Source organism: Mus caroli, chromosome 12 (assembly GCF_900094665.2).
Source record: "Mus caroli chromosome 12, CAROLI_EIJ_v1.1, whole genome shotgun sequence".
NCBI lineage: Eukaryota > Metazoa > Chordata > Mammalia > Rodentia > Muridae > Mus > Mus caroli.
In genome coordinates this window covers 32,754,322-32,775,387 of record NC_034581.1, presented here as the reverse complement: position 1 = coordinate 32,775,387, position 21,066 = coordinate 32,754,322, and the positions used below count along the sequence as shown (strand labels likewise).

General features: G+C 36.5%; 1 protein-coding gene across 2 annotated transcripts in view; it reads right to left on the bottom strand.

Moving 5' to 3' along the window:
- Crppa (CDP-L-ribitol pyrophosphorylase A) overlaps window positions 1-21,066 on the bottom strand; it is a 293,326-nt gene that overhangs the window by 150,946 nt on the left and 121,314 nt on the right. For both annotated transcript variants that reach the window (XM_021179106.1, XM_021179109.2), the window contains exons 7-8: window positions 11,403-11,492; window positions 10,875-10,967 (exon numbers count right to left, since the gene is read on the bottom strand). In XM_021179106.1, the coding sequence (XP_021034765.1) occupies window positions 10,875-10,967; window positions 11,403-11,492 (183 nt within the window). The remainder of the gene's footprint in view (window positions 1-10,874; window positions 10,968-11,402; window positions 11,493-21,066) is intronic.

Sequence of the window (21,066 nt, the reverse complement as noted above, 5' to 3'; positions counted from 1 at the left end):
CAAACACAGAAGTGGATGAGCACAGTCAGCTATTGGAGGGATCCAAGGGCTCCCAATGGAGAAGCTAGAGAATGTGCCCAAGGAGTTAAAGGGATCTGCAACCCTATAGGGGGAACAACATGATGAACTAACCAGTACCCCGGAGCTCTTGTCTCTAGCTGCTTATGTATCGAAAGATGGCCTAGTTGGCCATCACTGGAAAGAGAGGCCCATTGGACTTGCAAACTTTATATGCTCCAGTACAGGGGAATGTCAGGGCCAAAAAAAAAAAAAAATGGGAATGGGTGGGTAGGGAAGGGGGGGGGAGGGTATGGCGGACTTTTGGGATAGCATTGGAAATGTAATTGAGAAAAATACGTAATAATAAATATAAATAAAAGGAATAACTTTATAAAGCAAAATGCAAGCACTTTAAAATGTTTATCACACAGATGTTTGTTAAATACTATATGAATCTATAGCATCAAAAAGTTAATTATGTACTAAAGAGAAAAGTTTACTGGACGTGACTACTAGATTTTACCTATAATTTACACAGATTTGCAAGACATTCTCAAAACTGAGGCACAAGACAGGCATAAAAGAAGAGCCTGTTAGAAGAAATGACTTATTTTACAACTGTTTTCAATACAGAGGCAGAGGAAGGCAATTAAAAGTCTAGAGGGGCTAGAGAGATGGCTCAGCCATTAAGAGTGCTGACTGTTCTTCTGAAGGTCCTGAGTTCAAATCCTAGCAACCACATGGTGGCTCACAACCATCTGTAATGAGATCTGACTCCCTCTTCTGGAGTGTCTGAAGACAGCTACAGAGTACTCACATAAATAAATAAATAAATATTTAAAAGAAAATAAATAAAATAAAAGTCCAAAGGAGAGATCTAGTATTAGCATATAAAAACCACACTGTGAAAACGAGAAGATAAGAATGTCAAACACATATTTGTGCAGAGGAGGAGAGGCCCTTGGTCCTGTGAAGGCTCTATGTCCCAATAGAGGGGAATGCTAGGACCAAGAATGGGAGTGGGTGGGTTGGGGAGTAGGGGGAGAGGAGAGGGGATAGGGGATTATTGGAGGGGGAACTAGAAAAGGGGATAATATTTGAAAAAAGAAAGAATGTCAAACACAGAAGAAGAAGAACTCAAAAGAAGGCTTCTGGATCTCAAAAGTGGCTGGAAATGTGCATGGGGTGCACACCTTTCATGCCAGCCCTTGGATGGCAGAGGTGTTCAGATATCCGTGAGTTTGAGGCCAATCTGATCTATAAGGTGAGTTCTTGAACAGCCAGGGCTACACAGAGAAACCCTGTCTTGAAAAATAAGAAGGGGGGAAAAGAAAGGAAAGGAACAAGAAAAAGGGAAGATAATAGAAAGAAAAAGAAAAAGAAGAGACAACAACAAAAATAGGCATGCCATTGTGCCTGATTCATATTTTAACATAGCTGGTACACTGACAAACTACTTTACATTTGAAATATATACACTGGAGAGTATTACAATGTGAAGTAGTTTTACAACATGTTATTTAGAAATACAAAATGTTTTAAAAGGAAAATCTCAGATGCATAAAGGGCATAATATTTTATTATGGATGAAGGTCTGAACTGAAGGTCATGGACACTAATCAACCTGGACTGGTTAAAGTGTGCTGAAGCTGGTCCTATTACCTGGAACATTAACTCCAGATCCAAAATCCTTACCAGGTTAGTCACCTGAGGATACATTAACTTTCTCAACCAAACATAAATTAATTCAAATAATACATGCAATTAAATAATGCATCCCAGTTCAGGTTCCACATTTTTATATTGTTTAAACTATATTTATTTATTATTATATAAGTATAATACATAAATGTAATAGTATTTAAAAGGTATAGTAGTTTTGCAAAAATAACCCACCTAAGGTAGGGTTTTATTAAACCTCATTTCATTATTTCAATAGAAGATAGTAGCACAAAAATATCAAGGTAGAGAAACTCTTGAGCATATTTTTATGTCACACATATATTTATTAAGAGTGAAAGAGCATTTACAAAAAAGTGAATGTTACAGAGTTCTGAGTACCTCTACAGTCTGAGCACTCATTACCATAGCAATATCTCTACTCACGTAGAGAATAGTTACTTGGGAAAACGTATTACACACAATATCTGTCCTCAGTCCCCTGGTAGTTTTAGCCTAAATTATCAATTATGAGATCAGCAATCTAGAGAGCGGCTATAAGTCAAATAAACCTGTTTGATAAGCTTCCTACATAGCATGGTAATAGTTAACATGTTAAATACGATTCTTCCACTGAACCAAGTGGATTTATTTTAATGAATGACAAAGTCAGTCATCCAGTTCCTCCTAGGGCTAACATCAATATAAGCTCCTTAACAAAGCAGTCCCATTTTATTACTTTGGCCTCATGTGTTTCACATGTCAATTTTCAAACTGATTAACTAGGATCACAATGGCAAAAAAAAAAAAAAAAATGCAAATGGTTTTGCTCACTGAACCAAGCTGAGTAGCCTATTGAAACTGGGGAAATAATTAGCAGGTTCTAAATCCATGCTTAATTAGGAAAAATATATTTTACAGATTAGAAAAATGTCCTCTAGATTCCATTCTATTTGCAGATTTCATTAGGACACTATTGTATCCACAAACAAATAGCCCTATCCTTTAATGGGATTAACAGGAGGAAGGTGTTTCTATGAGAATCATTTCTGTGTACTTCATCAGTTATATGTTCATCACAGTTAATCTTTGCCACTTTCTACTCCACAACATGAGCTTTCCGTTCACCATTTAGCCATAAGCAAAGATCTCAAATTATAGCAACACAGCCAGTTCGCTATTCAACACCCCTCACAGGAATGATGTCAGCCTTCCTCATCTTTGTGTTAGAAATTAATTCCTTTATTGCCACAGTTGTAAAGGCTCCAAAAGTATTCTTTAACCAGTATTTATCTTAGTTTTATTATTGACTTAGGCAGGAAATACCTGAGACTTACTGTATTAGTACAAGACAAAAATTTGTAAAACTTGCACATGTAATTCCATTTCTGCTGAGGTGGTATGCAGGCAGGAAAGAGAAAGACAATAAACTGAAGTGAAAAAGCATAAATACTTAAAATGCAATACAAAGGAAATCTTTCAGAAAAAAATGCAGAAGTGTTCACGGGGCTACAAAGGCAATACAACTGAGAGCGTAGTGGTACCAGGACTGTAGCTACCCCAGGGCTAGCCAGTGGCTGACTCCCAAGCTGCAACAGACACTGCAAACAAGAACAAGTCATGTAGAAACCTGAAGCAAAGGAACTGTGAAGTAAACACCAGGATAGAAACACTGAGAGGTAAGGCACCCACCTTTGCTTGCTATGAATTTATACCTCGAAAAATGCATCACTTCAGACTAGGAGTGACAGGGTTAGCAACATAAATGCCCTAAATAAGCAGATGAGTAAAAGGTGAAAAGTCAAAACAGGACAAAGTAAAGGATTCATATCTAGGATCTACAGGGAGATTTAACAAGACTGTGGAATTTTAGAACTTAAATCCAGAAAAGCCCTCAAGACTGAAGCTAAAATAAGAAGCCATTATACTTAAAAGAAGTCCCTGCCTCCATTTTCCAATTGACATTTGTTCTTTATTAGTCAGGAACATTGGATACATCTATGTGTATATATGTATATTTTTAATCTTTTTCCATTATTTAACACGTTCATGAAAGCATCAAAGTTACAAGTGTATACTGAGCAGCACACTGGATTGATTCTGCTCCTGGTGTTGCCACTGTGGGCTGAGGAACCTTCTGGAAACAATTTACTCCGTTGGGACAGTTTCCTCACATGTAAAGTATCAAGTGTCAACGGCTGATGGTTTTCCGGACTTTTAAAAATTATTTTATTTGCTGACATGTTCAATACTAAACATTCTGAACTATTTTAAAGATCACATATTCTGATCTTGTATATCTATAAGCTACTTCCGCCTAACAAAAACTAAACGTTTAATGCCTTTGAAGCTATAATTATGTTCTTAGAACACTAAAATTCCACTTGATCGTTTATATTTTTTGTAAGGGTAAATTCCCAAAGCTTCCCATTTCTGATAGCACCAATAAACTATGGGTGCTGTCAGAGAAAAGCGGAGTTGTGTGACAGGTAACTAGAGTAAAATTATTTTTCTATCAAAGAAATGGAAACATGATTTCACTAAGTAATATTTAAGAATTTGCTCTAACTCTCAAATGTAAACATCTATGAATGTGTTTCCTGCTTTTCCACAATTGAACACCTAGACATCTGTTTGGTGCTTGGGTGATTCATTCCTACATACTGAAGAATGAAGCTTTAAACCATATGCTGCCATTATTTAATGGATGTTCTGTGGAAATACAGCCAAGTATGGTAAAATTCTTTGAAGCTTTTCAGATACAGTATATGAATTGTGAGGATTTTACAAGATCATTTTTATATAATCTAGTCTAGAATACAGATATTAGTAGTACTGCATCTTCGTTTTAAAATCACTTTTCCCCATTTCCCAGGAAAAATCATTAGCTCTTGATCCTAAGTCTCTGCCCATGGCCTCAGTTCACAGAGGTAGGCCCTTTGAGTCTTGCTTCATTTAAGCCAATTATTCCTTGAGTAATTTAATATCTGATTTACACTTTATAAACTCATTTTTGATATTTTCAAATAATATATTTGTGAACATACGTTATCGTTGAAGTCATGAACACAACAAAATAAGAAAAGAAAAAAAGAATGGGATGTGCCCTACATCCATAGCTTTTGTTTTAAGGACGCTGAACGAACTTTCAGAGGATCCTCTAGCAAAAAACAATCTGACAAAGAAAGCCAAATGCACATGATCCTGACTGAGACTTTTCACTTTGAATATTTCTGTTCCACAATGGTGTGGCAGCAGTCTGCATTTGATAGAAATCAAACATTGATTTTTGATTTTCTCCTTGATGAATGCAAGGATAGCCTCATAATACTACACAATGTAGTTGGTGTCTGTGTCCAACCAGTAGAAACTCTTATCAGGGAAAACATCCTACATACTCCACAGTATATGTTGCTCAGCTACAGTGCTGTGCAGGATATGGAATGCTAAATATATTTTCATTAAAATATGACCTTCTCAGAATGTATAATAAACCCACTGTAAGTTGTGATGAATTTATGTCATATAGTATAAGAAGGCACAAAGAACAACTGTGATTAACTCAGAAAACAACTTTAAATACTTTGTAGGCTAGACTGAGTAGTAGCAGGCAACATAAAAAACAAAACAAAATAAAAAAACACTTCATACAATAGAAAAGAAAGCAACACAACCAATTTTATAAAGCCAATATTACTGCTATCAAAATCAGATAAGAAAACATAACAAAAAAAAACTGGTATGACAGTTTCCCTGATAAACACAAATGCAAAATTCTCAAAAAAAAATAGTTGTAAATCAAATTGAAACATATCAAAAAGATCACTCAACTCTCTGAAATTAACTTCAACCCAGTGATATAAGACACTTCAATATCTACAAATTAATAATTTTAATCACATAAACTGACTTAAGAATAGAAATCACATGAGTATGGTTTAGACAAGGTCCAACATCCTTTTATTGTAAAAGCTCTTAAGAAATGAAGAATAGAATGAATGTAACTTAATATGATAAAATGCTATAAACAATAACAAACTTACAGTCAACAGTAGGCTAAGTGAGACAAACTCAAAGAATTTCTACCAAAAAATTCAGAAGCAGACTTTCTCTATTTTTATTCGAGAATGTTCAAGGTTTTAGGCAAAGAATTAAGACTAGAAAAAAAAAAGGCATACAAATGAGCAAGACGGCATAATCTGGTGGGTACACAGGAGACATGAAAGATTCTAACAGGTAACCCTTAGAACTAATGACCACTTTCAACAGGAGCAGGATACATCAAGAGCATTCAAATTCCAGTAGATTTCTTATATAGCAATAATAAACACGCTGAGAAAGAAATGAGGAAAACAATTCTGATCATGAGAGCTTGAAAAATAATACCTTGGAATAAACCTAAGGAAGTGAAAGACCTCTACAATAAAAAATTTAAACCCAGAAGAAAAAATGCTGAAGAAGACACTATAAGATTTGGAAAGCTCTCCCAATGTTATGTATTGGCAAAATTAAAACTGTATTTGACAATAACAGTAGCATTGTTTATGAAACTGGAAAAAATCCTGAAATTCATAAGAATGCATAAAAGATCAAATAGCTACAGCCTTTCTAAGCAGAAAGAACCATGCTGGATATAATTACCAGTCCTGGCTTAGAGACACATTATAGTGATAATAATGAAAGCAATGTTGATAGACACACAGATTAGTGCGGTCAAATGGAGAACCCAGAAGTAAATTCACATACTCCCAACCAAATATTCCTAATTTTTGATGAAGATATACAACAACAACAACAACAACAACAACCATTGGAAAAATCTTCATGAATAACAATTCTGGAAATATGGATATGTACACATCAATAATACACCTCGACCTCCATCTCACTGTGAACAAAGCCCAATTACAAATCCATCAGAGATCTTTCCATGAGATGTGAAGTGCTGTACCAGTCAGAGGGAAAGCCATGGAAGTGCTTCAAATATAGACACAGGGAAGGACTGCTCAGAAGTATCTAAAAGATTAAATAAGTCTCAGAAAGGCAAATATTATGTTTTCTCTCCTCTGTGGATCCTAGATTTTATACAGATATATAAAATTATGGAGGTATTTAGAAACTGAGAGCAGAAGCACTAGCTCCTAAGAGACAAACTAATAGGAGAGGGGAGGTGTGGGGAGAAAGAGAAGGGTCAGAGCAGAAGTGGAGTGAATGCACAATTATGTAGTTATATGAAAATATCATTTGAAATATGATGTTGTTGTGTACAATGTATATTAAAAAACAAAAAAAATCACACCCCAAAAGGAAAGTCAAATGTATTCTTACTTAATGTTTTGAGAAAGAAAGCATTTAATTTTAACATGTATTTATGACTTTTCTGGCTGCACAACCTAAATGGTGAACTTTTACATGTACTCATGTATAATAGAGTATTTTCTTCCAAATAGAAAATATTTTCCTTTTGAGAGACAAACTTATTTTTGTAGTAGTAAGAGACGGTGTCTTTCTAAAGGTCATTTAAAAAAGACTGTATGGAACAATGAGCAGCATCCAACATGCACACAAATTCATGAAAACATAGCACTGTGAATTATTCTCCTCAATAATCTTTTTCTACTTTTAGTACAAATATCTGTTTTAATCACCTAGCCAGTATTACCAACACTATCTGGCTTAGTGTAAAAATACATAGTTAAATATACCAAAATGAAGATTTTAGGTTGATAAAAGTAATACTTGATTCCAGCATAGTAGGGTGGGGGTGGGGGAACTCTTGATCCCACTGCTGGCTGAAAAGATATTAGCATTTGATAATAACTACACAAGGGACAGTCAGTTGCTTCAATGTTGTGACCACAGTAGAGTTGGCCCCCATCCTGAGACTAGTTGGGCAACAGGAATTGAACTTGGTGGAGAAAGAAGAAAAAACTTAATCTTAAATTTGGGTAGGAAGGGATGAGATTATGAGAGGGTGGTCAAAGTACAGCAAATGAAGTTCTCAAAGAATAAAAAATATAATGATCTAATTTATTTACAAGCTTATTCCTTAAACAATGCCGTTATCAACACTAGAGTTTGTCAAAGAAGGTCAATATAAAACCAAGTAAAAGGGAAAAAATGATGACCAAATAGATGATTCCAGACAGTATTTTGAACATCAAAGGTTTAATAAAAAAAACTAAACTTACACATTTAGAAAAATGACCACTTGAAATGAAGCCTGTCATAATGTGTTATTACACAATATCCGCAAGATTACATCTAAAAGATTATGGAAAAAGCAAGTTTTTAAAAAGAAAACAACAAATTTATTTTCTTAAGTTTCTTAACTTTTTCCAAAATACTTTATTCTTCCCATGTCATTATGTGGAAATTTTGTCCCCTACTTCAGCTGAATCTTAGAGTAGAGACTGCTTACCCACACCAGTTTATCCTAAATAATAAAAATCTCCAGCATTAAAGATATCCTAACGTTTTCTGAGGGTTTTATTAATTAAATAATAAAGACTTGCACAAAATCTAAAATAAAATCCAATAGACTCTATCAAGAAATCAGGAACATAATTTTTGTTCCTTTCAGTCAGTCAGTAATTTCCTAAATATTATCAACTCAAAATTTTATTGTCCCTTTGATGACAGAAACCAAGAAATTTCAAAGAATTATTCTGTATCTCATTGACAATATGAGAAAATGTGAGTTTCCTCATTACTAATCCCAATGCCAACAATTACCTCTTAAGCTCAGTAGAGGAAGGCACCAAACATGACAGGAGTTCAAACCCCAGAATATGGGGGCAGAGATAATCCACTTCCATAAGTTAGCCTCTAACCTACATGCACATGCGCATGTACATTTGTGCCTGTGCACCCACACACACTGACACATGCATACTCACACACTGAACATGTCATTATTTAATTAATGAAAATAATTTTTAAAAATTTATCCACTAATGCTTTGGTCAAATGCCCTAGCTTAGTTGACCTCCTGACTCCTTTTTGTATAAATATTTGACCTCAACAGCACGTAGATGACAACTTTCTCAAGTAGAATCAAATTGGAGGTTGATAGCCCTTATAACGTCTCATCTAGCGCTAAACAGTCCTGTAAGCATTTGCAGTATGACCAGAAGGGGTGGAGCTTCCAGCCTTGTAATCACTGCACTTTCTGAAGGTTAAGAGTTAATGGTCGTTCCTGGCAGTACAGTGACTATAAGACATGCCTCGGCTTGGTGAAACCTTGTTGGATTTTATATCCATTGAACCACATTGGTCCCATGTGTAAGTTATAATTTTAGAACCTATTGTGATGAGTAAAAGCATCTGCATGCAGAAATGGCCAGGTACCTTCTGGTCTGGTCTCAGAGTTTAGAGTCATTTAACGTAAAGCCTTATTAAAAACCAAAACAAAAGCTCATTTTTGTGTTGGTTCCCCAGCAAGTTAACTTAGAAGGAAGCAAAGTGGAAGATTGGCTTCAAAGGCTTTTAATACATAAAGTCTTTCCTGTTAAACAAAATGTGTATATGCTTATATACATATTCATTTATATACATATTATAAACAACCACACTACATGTATACACAGTCTTCATTTAAAGTTTAAAGTATAGCTTATCTAGACTTAAAGTCATTTTATTGAATTTTACAATCATATTATTCCTATACTTCTACTAACTTGGTGAATAATTAACTAAACTTTCATTCATAGGGCAACACCTCTGTGCCTGTGACTTGGAAGCTGTTAGCATAGAGATACCATGAGAGAGCTGAGATACTGCATCTGAAGAGACAAGCATTCCAATGGAAGTAGCCAGGACAAAGATGGAAAATGTGATCAAAGCTTGGAAACAGGTACAAGTAGTAGAAGTGAACTTTGACCCATCGTATCCAGAGTGGAAAGAATCGAAGTCAGACAAGTACCACAGGACAAGTCAGCACTGCAGGCTTGCTAAGGGCCCAATGCAGGGCAGGAGTTAGCAAGTTAGCTTTCTGCATTGATTCGTGCTAATCTACACAACCTGGTATTAGCTTCAGTTCTGCACTCAGGAAAATGGAGCTCAAGGTTAAGCATCTTAAGAAAGGAACAAAGACATCGGTGTCTTCGTCTTACTAGACTGAATAGGTGAGACTTGGCATCTCACCTGTGAAGATAAAATGAAGATCTATATACAAAGAAACATGGGATGGAGGGCTCAATCTAGGACTTCAAATATGTCCTTCCACCCTCAAAGCACTGCAGTGTTCCACCATTGAGTTGACTCCATAACCTTCTAAAACACTCAATGACACCCTGTTGCTCAGGAAATCACGTGATGGCTTTCCATACTAGCTGCACCTTAGAACCTATCTTTAGGGCACATAATCAAATACACTTGGCCAGGGAATGAACTAAATCCCACTCTACCCAACTTGCTTGTTCTGTCATTGATCACATTAGAGTTTTGTTTAATACAAAGTTTGTCTTTGTTTTATGTTAAAATCTTACCTATGTTACCAATTACCTAACAAGAATTAAGCTCCCAGACTACACAATAGGCTTGAATTTACAGAACTAGGTATTTCTGAGACAGTCTGGACGCCCTCTCCACAGGATAAAAAGTGTTACAGATTTCAGGCCCCATTTCTTAGCTAGTTAGGCCAGCATGGACTCTGATCTTTTTCCTCAGTGAATTCTTAAGTCAACATATTCTTTCAGTCATTGAAAATGTGTGTGTGTGTGTGTGTGTGTGTGTGTGTGTGTGTGTATGTGTGTTGTCTCCAAATATGCCCAGGCCATTCTTCTACATACTCTCTTCAACCACTCACTCTATCTACGTATTCTTAGGCCAAGAGAGTTTTCTATTACTTCTTTCTTACATTCTTTAAGCCTTTGGATTTCTCCTTTTGCTTCTATTGTGCTGATAAACACCCTAAATATAGTTCTTAGACATTAGCTTAACAACAAGTCAGCTTGGCCACATAGCTTTATATTTTGGTTAGGATAAATAAATTGATTGCTAGTGGAATCAACTAGTTTTCCAATATCTTTGAGCCACGTGACCACAGCCACAAAGGCACAAGTCATCAGAAATATCAATCTAAGATCTTTGAAGTCTTCTGCATGCTAGTGGACACTCTCAATTGAATGCAATCTTTTTCAAGGAAATAAACATTAGGTTATCAAGAAGGAAGCAGAGGCTCAATGAGAGAAGAGACATATTTACTCACTTACCAAAACAACAACTACAGGATAGAGAAGAGAAAGGCTGCTCTCTTCGAGGATACGAAGTAACTTCCTGGTTTCTTGACTATCAGAGGACACAACCTCAAAGACAAGAAGATAAGAGAAAGTGAAAGGAGGCTCTTACAGAAGAGAAGTTGACTCACAGGGAGATGAACTGTACATGATATTCAACATATTTATCCAAATTAACATTAAACCACTTTAAAGGATACCTAAATTTTATGCATATTAAGATTTGTGCTATATCCTGAGTTGAAATTATGTATCTACTTTACTGATGGAAAATTAAAATTACTGTTGATGAAAGCAATACTTGCATCTCATTATAGGAATTGGGTTCACAAAATAATGTTTTTCTATTTGAAATGGTAAAAAAATACAATTTTAAACCAGACAGTGATTAGCGCAACTAAATCTGTCAAAATCTTCTGTTGCACAAGGGCTGAGCAGGGTCCATTCTCTGACATTGTTTGCTCAGGTCTCCAATGACTCCAACCAATTCTGTTTACTACTTACATTCACACAGATGAAACTGTAACATTGCTCTATGACGTTCCTAATGTCTCCGCCTGTGTGATCCATAACTGTGGACGTGACTTTCATACACTAGGAGAAAAGGCACACCGGAAGATATTTACAATTTAGTCAGACATGAACATAAATAAGCTATTTTATGACAAAGCAGCAAATCTGCTATAAACTCATGGAACCTTGCAGCATACACATTAATAAATCCACGCTGAAATTTATCAGACCACCACAAGAAAGATAATTGGAATTAATCCATGAATAATGTATACTATTTTAAAATTAAAAAATATAAGACACTATTTCAAAAGAGCAAAAAAGTTTTAGGGACTTAGGAAACACTCAAGACCAGGAAGGAACATTGTTTATGTTTTATGAAGAATTTATTAAAGGGGACTTTCAGGGACCAGAGGAGAAAGGCTGAGTGGGCAGAGGTGGTGGTATTGCAGGAGCTTGTTAAATACCATAGTTTAAATAGTAAAATTTACTTCACCTGGAGTGACTAAAGGGAAGGAAACAGGAAGGAATTATTACAATGATGTCTGTTAGAGGTAAATAAGAACTGTACTTGGACAGTAATAACCAAAAACAAAGACATTGCCAAAAACCACCTTCTAAGAGGCAGCTCATCTGAGTGTGGTGCCACACACCTTTGATCCCATCACTCAGACACAGAGGCCGGTGGATCTATGCGAACTCCATGCCAATCTTGCTGTCAGAGAAGACTCTGTCTCAACAAACAAACAAAACGTGGTGACTTTAGGCCAGATTTAGAAGGCACAGTATATCTGCCATAAAAAGAACTTTCCTAATAAAATATTTCTTGTAATCTGGCATTCTCTTGCTCCACATTTTTCTTTAGTTATGAACACAAACTTGAAAAATATTGTATAGGATGTTTTTTAAAAATCTAACTATATAATAATGTCCTGGTTCAATCCATGGTACATACCCACATGGCATATACCACACTTTACAATCTATACATCTAAAATTCAATGCTGTTGCTAACACACAGAACTGTAGCCCTAAGAATCCCTACTCAGTAGCTTAAGTCCACATACTGCTCTAACCTACTGGAGGATGCAGAGGGCAGGTTTTAAAACCTAACTCTGACATAGAAATTAGTTCACTGATAACCCTTAAGATTTTATTTTCATTTAAAATTTGTACTGAGCCCCAATTTCAAAGAGAACGTTGGATTTTACAAAGCAAACACAAGACTTCCTTGTCAGCACACATCAACACTATAATAGATACCAACGCCCATTAAAAATCGTTTCCCCCAAGAAATCATAACATCTAGAAATTACAAGGAGATACTAAAGTGTTCCTGGGCATCTAAAATGTCCAAAACATTTGAAAGGGTTTAGCAGCTACTTTGTTCCAAACTCTTCCATGATGTTTGTACAGTGGGCCACTTGCAATGACAACTATATCTTTCCTCCTGCAGACTGCACACCTTTTAGAAAGTTAGAAAAAGATGTCAGTCTCCCTAGAACACATTTCCAAAACATTCCCAGGTCATAATGACGTATTCCCCATGGGACTGACAGATGAACACTTTGTCAGCATCCCTCGCTTAAAGTTAGACTTTCCTAATATCAGGATGCTCGTAAGGCCTCAACTGCCAGACAACAACTAACCTAACCTCATCTCTCTTGTGGAAGATGCATTTCAGAGAGCAAGCTCTGTCCTTCTCTTCTTGCTACCTACTGCAATGTCTGTGAGGAACAAATTATCTTTCTGAGGGCCTGGGATCTCAGGTCTTCAACAGGATCGATGGTACTGCACCAGGACAAGCTGATTCATTTCTCATTTCTCAGCTAGAAGTCACAGCAACCATAGAAACAGATCCTTCCATGCAAACCTCTGAATTCAGAAGGACTGACTTAGTTTAAGAATTCCCTTTGGCTTACACATGAATGGGATCTACACGAGCTGTATCATGAGAGAAGCTCCTACGCTCCTCGGCACCTAGCTGAGACTCTGAGCCGTCTGGGTATGGAGAATGAAGTGGCCAGTTCCTGTAGCCAGACTGGCTCCCAGTGGAGGGACAAGGACAGCAACTCACCCACAAAACCTTCAATCTAAAATGTGTCTTGCCTATCAGATGTGCAGAGATAAAAATGCAGCAGAGAAAGAGGGAATGGTCAATCAATGCCTGGCCTAAATTGAGACTCACCCCATGGACAACAATGAATCTCTGGCACGATTAATGATACTCTCTTATACTTGCAGACAAGAGCCTAGCATAACTGTCCTCTGAGAGGCTCCACCCAGTGGCTAATGAAAACAAATGCAGAGATCCACAGCCAAACATTAGATGGTGCTTGGAAAGTCTTGTCAAAGAGTTAGGAGGAGGATTGAGGAACCTGGAAGGGATAGGGAGTTCACAAGAAGACCAACAGAGCCAATTAACTTACACCTACTGGGGCTCCCAGGGACTGAACCTCCAAACAAAGAGCAAGCATGGGCTGGACCTAGGCCCCCTACACATATATAGCAGATATGTAACTTGGTCTTCATGGGGGTCCCTAATAACTGGAGCAGAAACTGTCCCTGAATCTGTTGCCTATCTATTGATCCCTTTTTCCTAACTAGGCCACTTTGGCCTCAGTGGGAGAGGATGTACCTAGTGTTGCAGGGGCTTGATGTGACAGGGTTGGGTGATACCCAGAGGGGACTTCCCTCTTCTCAGAGGAGAAGGGGAGGGGAAATGGAGGAAGGGGCTGTAGGAGGGGGAAACTGGGAGGAGGGGAGCTGTGATTGGTATGTAAAGTAAATAAATACATGAAAATTTAAAAAATATAAGTGAATTTGAGTACTTTTATGTGCTAATGCCTTAAAGGTTTTTTCATATTAGTTAAACTTAAATATTAATTGCTAATTCAAAACCTTCTTTTAGAACACAGGATATATATATATATATATATATAACACATTTGCTCAACTATTTGATAAATTTAAAACTCCAATTAAAATATAGCACCATTCATCAGACAAGATACATATGTACAAAGAGTAATTTATAATGGCTATTAAATATAAGTGTTGCATATCCAAACACACACACACCAACTATACTATAAATCTATTCTTCTTAAAAACCAAGACTCTTGATAATTGTTTCCAGTTAAGTGTCATTATTTTTAGTCCTACATATTATTTCTTGGCTAGAAATAATCAATATCTTAATGCTTGAGTAAAATATCATAACTGAACCTAAATATGGTATTGGTGTCTTTGACATCCTAAGTAAACAAGGAATATGTTAGCCAACGCAACAAGGCTGTGTATGAGCACTGCTGTGGTGTTACTCAGGGCTGCCATTCTTAACATTTCCACTCTCAGGCCAGCACAGGAAACAATCTGTGGCTAGAAGAACGTTCTTTCTCTAAATATTTTGGTTCAAAAATACATTTAAATATTTAAAACAACTTTCCAAGATATCCGGTGAAATTAAAGAATTAAATGGTTTCCTTATAGCGTAATGGCCATTCAATAAAGATTTATCATGAACTAAATGAAAACATCTGCACAGTGGAAATACCGTTAAAATATGGATATGTGGAAGGAAGATGGGTTGTCAGAGAACTTCCTTCCAAGAAGAGTCAAGGTTTAACTAAGCCTGAAAGAATTCAAGTCCCAGGAGTCAAAGAATCAAAAATGTGTTTCTGAGAAACCACCTCACTTTTTACAGAACATGTTGGTTGAGTTGTCTCAGAATCAGAATTTGCCAATAATCCACTTCCCTCCCATTTGCCCTGCAGCCCTCGAGGGGGTATAAACAAGGGAGTGGTGGAGAGATGCACTTTCTTTCCAGTCTGAGGAAATATTAATAATTACTATAAAAGCTTTGTTTTCCTTGTTTGGTCCACTAACTTTGAGTCTTCACTATGGTCTTCCTTTGTTTGAGTCAGCCTTTGAGCTAAGTCTAATTAAGAGCTTAGACTCAGAAGCTCAGTTCCCTGGCTTTCAATTTATCTCTGGAACATGCTTTCTCTGCACCTTTGTTAAGAATTTACTGTGTCCTGTGGCTCAATGTATTTATTGGTAAAAGAATAGTTGATAGAAATCATAGGATCCACTACTAAATGAGAGATGAGGATTGCTGTTTCTAATGTCCTTCTCAAAAGCTGAGAAAAATGCACAGGGTAGACAATGCAAGCTGACTTCCTGGGTGCTGCTAGTGTCCCTTAGCAAGGCCCAGACCCTTAGGAGCTGATCGAATCCAAAGAGTTATACTTCACTAAATGAAAAGATCAGCACAGATTAAACACTACTGAACAGGTGGATATCAGGGAGGAAGATGAATTGTCAGGGGTGAAAAAGTTCTCCCAAAAAAGGAATATATAAACAGAAAATATAAGAAAACTGAGACCAAGTATCTTTCATGTCATAGGGTCACTGAGACCCAATCCCATATGAACACAGAATGGGCAGTGCATCTATAAACATGTACATTACATAACTCTGGGCTTTTCCAGTAATACCTCTACTAGATCCAGTAAAAGTACCCGAACCCCATTCAGGTTTTTTCCTAGACAACACATAAACTCATATCTCCTTGCACATAGGAATATATTAAATATGTGCTCTTATTAATTTCACTCACTTATTTCAAGTCTTCCTCTTTCAAATTACACCTTTAGTACAGCATTCTATCCATAACCCTTTCACATTTAGTAACCTACATCACTAAGGTTTTATCATATTCTATAACCTACATCACTAAGATTTTATCATATTATTTAGTAACCTACATCACTAAGATTTTATCATATTATTTAGTAACCTACATCACTAAGATTTTATCATATTCTATAACCTACATCACTAAGGTTTTATCATATTCTGAAAGTTATGTTGAATGTTTAAAACATATGAATGCTGAAATCATTCTGCATACCTAGACATAAGCAAGTGTTATCAGTATGTATTTTATTATGGATAAAGAGGTTGGAGAATAAGTAGCTGATTTATGATAACACAGCCAGGAAAGTTTTAATACTCAGAATCTGGTTGGTACAACTAAAGTCCACTGTTCATCTGTGCAGTCTTGGTATTTTTAACTTGTTGAAGTCCCTGGTACTGTTTTGAGAGGTGTGGGGTACTCTAGGTACTGAAATCCACTTGGAAGAAGCACTTGATATGGATAAAGTGAGTTGATTACTGTCTTAAATTCAGGAGCTCATATAAAATAATCTATTAACTCTCCTGACCTTTGTGGTTCCAAGATTTTGAAGAAAGTATGTAACAAGTCTCTCCTAATTAGTAATTGGATTTGACCTTGGAGAAGAATCGGGTACTTTTGAACGGCTGCATCGAGCATATCCCAAACACCTGTCAAAAGAGGTAACAAATCTAACACTCCCTTCAGAATTGTGTTCCTTTCTGAATCTCTTTCTTCTGCCATAAGCACTTTGAGGACCAACTATTGTTCTGATGAGAAATTACCAAAGGCTGTAGAATAGGACAAAAACAGAGCTAATCTTAACAAATGAGTTACTGTCATGAGAAATCCAAAGTCCATTTCATTCTATAGACATTAAATATCCAAAGCTGTATTTTGTGGGGAAAAAAAGGAAAAAAGTAAAGCTCCTGAGCATTACAGGCCAGGCGACACACCCAGTGGCTGCTGACCTGAGCACTGAGTCAATAGCAGTGAAGGAAAACTTTCTGCCTTTGAGAAGCTCGCATCAAATGCAGACGTTAACAATTCCCAAACTTAGACATGCATGAGAGTCTCTCATAATCTTATCCAAAATAAAGATTTCTTTTTCATTTTCCTAGATGCAGGAATCAGCATTTCTGAAACACTTCCAAATTGTTGGCACTTAGGAGTCCATAGATACCAGGTGAACGCAATGGTAGATCCTTTAAAAGCATATAAATTTAAACGGCCTCTTTCAAGTGCATATAATCTCCCATCCATAACAATTCAAAGACCATATTATCCTTGACAAAAACCCAAACTACTGCTCTTCTTGCCATCTGAGATTAATTATATATTTCTTTATTACATCTGCCAGCATGGTGAACAGGAACAACAAAAGTAAACAAATTGATCATTTCAACTAATTTTTCTTCAAATGTATATAACCTAACTTTATTTGCATGTATGAAGTTTAATTTTTCTATAGAATAAGAAAATAACCTAGATTTATATATAAGTGCCCTTGCAAAATTTCTACATAAGCATGAGCTAATATACATAAAACAAATAAATTCAAGTTATAGGCAAATTATCGTTGACTAGAAATTACTATTCAAAAGCAACTTAAATAATGCCATTATATTTCCGTGCACAAGTTGCATTTCTTGAATGGATAGTCCTCTTGATTGAGAAATAGATATGTTTTGTCTGTATAAAAATATCCCATGTCAAACAACGTTCCATTATAAGATATTATTAGTAACCTGCTAAATGAGTATTATTTAGTATACTGGCCCAAGTTATTTACAAACATTAAAATTAGATTATATTTGCAAAAACATAAAAACAGAATCATATGTCACAAACATTTAAGTATGAATGTCTCAGACTATATTATATGTATTTTGTGCAGGTTAATCTGTGTTCGGGTGTGCATGGGTATAAGGGCCAGAGGAGGATCTCAGACAAACCTCCTCGGGTATTATGTACTTTTTAAAGACAAAGCTCCTCACTTGCCTGGAACTTCCCAAGCAGCCTAGGGATGCTGATGATCAGCAAGCCCCAGAGATGTTCCTGGCTGTACATCCCCAGCTCTGAGATTGCAGCACCTCTTGCCACACTTGGTTTATTTACATGGGTTCTGGGGAATGAGCTCAAGCTTAGTGCCTGCAAAGCAAGCTCTTTTACGGACTGATTTATCTCCTGAACCCTCAGGGAATTTTTAAAGCAGGGATTTCTTCACTGAAAAAAAAAAAAAAAAAAAGCCGGGCGTGGTGGTGCACACCTTTAATCCCAGCACTCAGGAGGCAGAGGCAGGCGGATTTCTGAGTTTGAAGTCAGCCAGGTCTATACAGAGAAACCCTGTCTCAAAAAAACAAACAAAAAACAAAAGAGAGAGAGAGAGAGAGAGAGAGAGATAGAGAGAGAGATTTAAGGCTCAATTACTGAATGTTCTGAATATTTTGCATGCTAAATTCAAATCCACTTCTTTACCCCAATGCTGGTTGACCATCTAGAGCTCATTTCTCCATCAAAGCCTCTCTTGTAGTTACATAGCATTGCATCTCTACTGCTGACTCACGTCAGCTACTAAATGCAGCATCTGCAATCCTGCAATCCCTGTGTCCTCTCCTCTTGTGAACATAGTCCTTTCTCCGGTTATGAAATCAGTTAGAACTTCTTGAGTGTGCTCAGGGTTTTAAACTTTTTGCAATTCTTCACATGATTGATGGACACCCAGCATCTACCTGTTTATCTACAGAAATGTATCTGGCTGATGTCCAGGCAAAGAGATATTACAGAAGTTTCCTTCAACATAGTTCTGTCATCATTAACCACAGTGATTTATACGTATAGATATATGCATATGCATACACAAAGCTGTGTGAGGGATCTGTGAAAAGAGTTGATGAAGGCACTATCCTTTGTACTATACAGTACAAAGCAGCCTATGAGAATTGATACACAGTCAGTGAGTCCATGCAGATGTATGAGGAATAGAAAACCAAAGCCAAATATGTGAGGATAGAGAGAAGGTACCAAGCCTAAGAACATAAAATCAAGTACCCTGGTTCAAAGGAAAAGTGAAAGCTGCAGAATGTTGAGGTACAAATAAGACAACATACTGACACTTGAAGGCAATATATTTGTAAGAGAGATGCTCAGTATAGATTGTGGGAGGTCTTGACTCACCAATACTAGGTAGTCACTGCAGTTGCAGAGTATCATTGTAACAAAGGAAAAGAAGATGGGCAAGTTCTAGTTTGGGGGCTCTGAAACAAGTTTTTGGGTATCAAAACTCCATAGATAATTCATTCATAAGCTCCAAGGGGTACTGTACTTTAGTTATCATAGAGGCATCATACCCTAGAATGATAACTTAGCTAGAGCCACTGGAACAATGGAATAACTAACCATTTTGCACTTTAAAGTAGAATTATACCGAAGATAAACAGTTGAAGTGAATCTCCTAACAATTATTAGATGAAGCCTTAACAAATGTAAGTGATATTTTAAGAGTCATGTGCATTCTAACTAGACCAAAAACAATCCATTGAGAATGGTAAAATTACATTAGGAACTAAAATTATATCTTAATTTTTAAAATACCAATGTTCAGTATGCGCCCGTTTAGTAAGCTCATCCAAAGCCAGGCATAAACATAATGCAATCCTGCAGGTGAGAGGCTAAGGAAGTATGATTGCAAGTGTGAAGAAAATGGGCTATGTAATGAGTTCTACTAAGTCCCAGGCCAGTCTGAAGATTAAGAAAATGAAAGGAAGGGGTTGGGTGAGATGGCTCAGTGGGTAATGTGCTTGCCATGTAAGCCTTAGGACCTAACATCAGAGCCCCAGAATACACGTAAAATGATGCTTGTGGTGGTGACTATATGTAATCCCATCACCAGGGAAGCATAAACAGGAGAATCCTTAAAGTGTTCTGGCAAGCCAGTCTAGTTGAATCGGTGAATTCCTGGTTCAGTGCGGGACTCTTATCTCCAAAATTGGGGTGAGATGTTGAAGAAGATTCCCAATTTCTGGCCTTCACATACATGAAACTGCATGCATACCTGCATATATATAGGAACACATATACACACTGTACACAGAGAGGAATATATATATATATATATATATATATATATATATATATATGAAGGAAGGAAGAATAGAGAGAAAAGGAGAAAAGGACGCAAGGGGAGGGAGAGAAGCTAACTATCAAAGGTTAACAGTTAGATATACTAGTTGTAACAGTTAGATATACTAGTTGTAACAGTTAGATATACCAAAGCTTTATGGAGGGGGAGGAATGTTTTGATTCTTCAGTGCAGGGTCCTGAATTCCAGTTCTTATGTTATTAAGTGAAAAGTGAAATGTTATGCTGTGTTATGCTGTTATTCTAAGGGAACAATGTCCTGTATGAACTTCCTATAATGGCTACTTCCTGTTTCTATAAAATAATATTTTGATGTGCACAAGAAGAACTAATTTCAGAAAATAATAATAACATTGGCTAATAACTCTGGATGTTCTACTGTTCTACACTCTGAATACTCAACATTATATTTGTTAACACTAAGAAACATTGACATCATTCTTATATAGACAAGAATACAGAAAACATTTTTATAAATGATCTTAAGAGAGCAAGTGGAGTATATGGGGCTTGGCAGGAAGAACAGGAAGAGGGTAATTTTCAATTTTAATCTAAAAAAACTATTCATAAAGAACATAAAATTTACTACATAAAATAATGTAATATGTTAAAAAGCAAAAATATTTTTAAAACAAAAAAACATACATATAGGAACGCCAAATTACATTTAGAGATTACCCTAGCTCTCGCATAATAATGTTCTAAAACCATGATGTACTGGCTATTTTTGTGTCAACTTGACACAGCTGGAGCTATCACAGAGAAAGGAGCTTCAGTTGAGGAAATGCCTCCATGAGATCCAACTGTAAGGCATTTTCTCAATTAGTGATCAAGGGG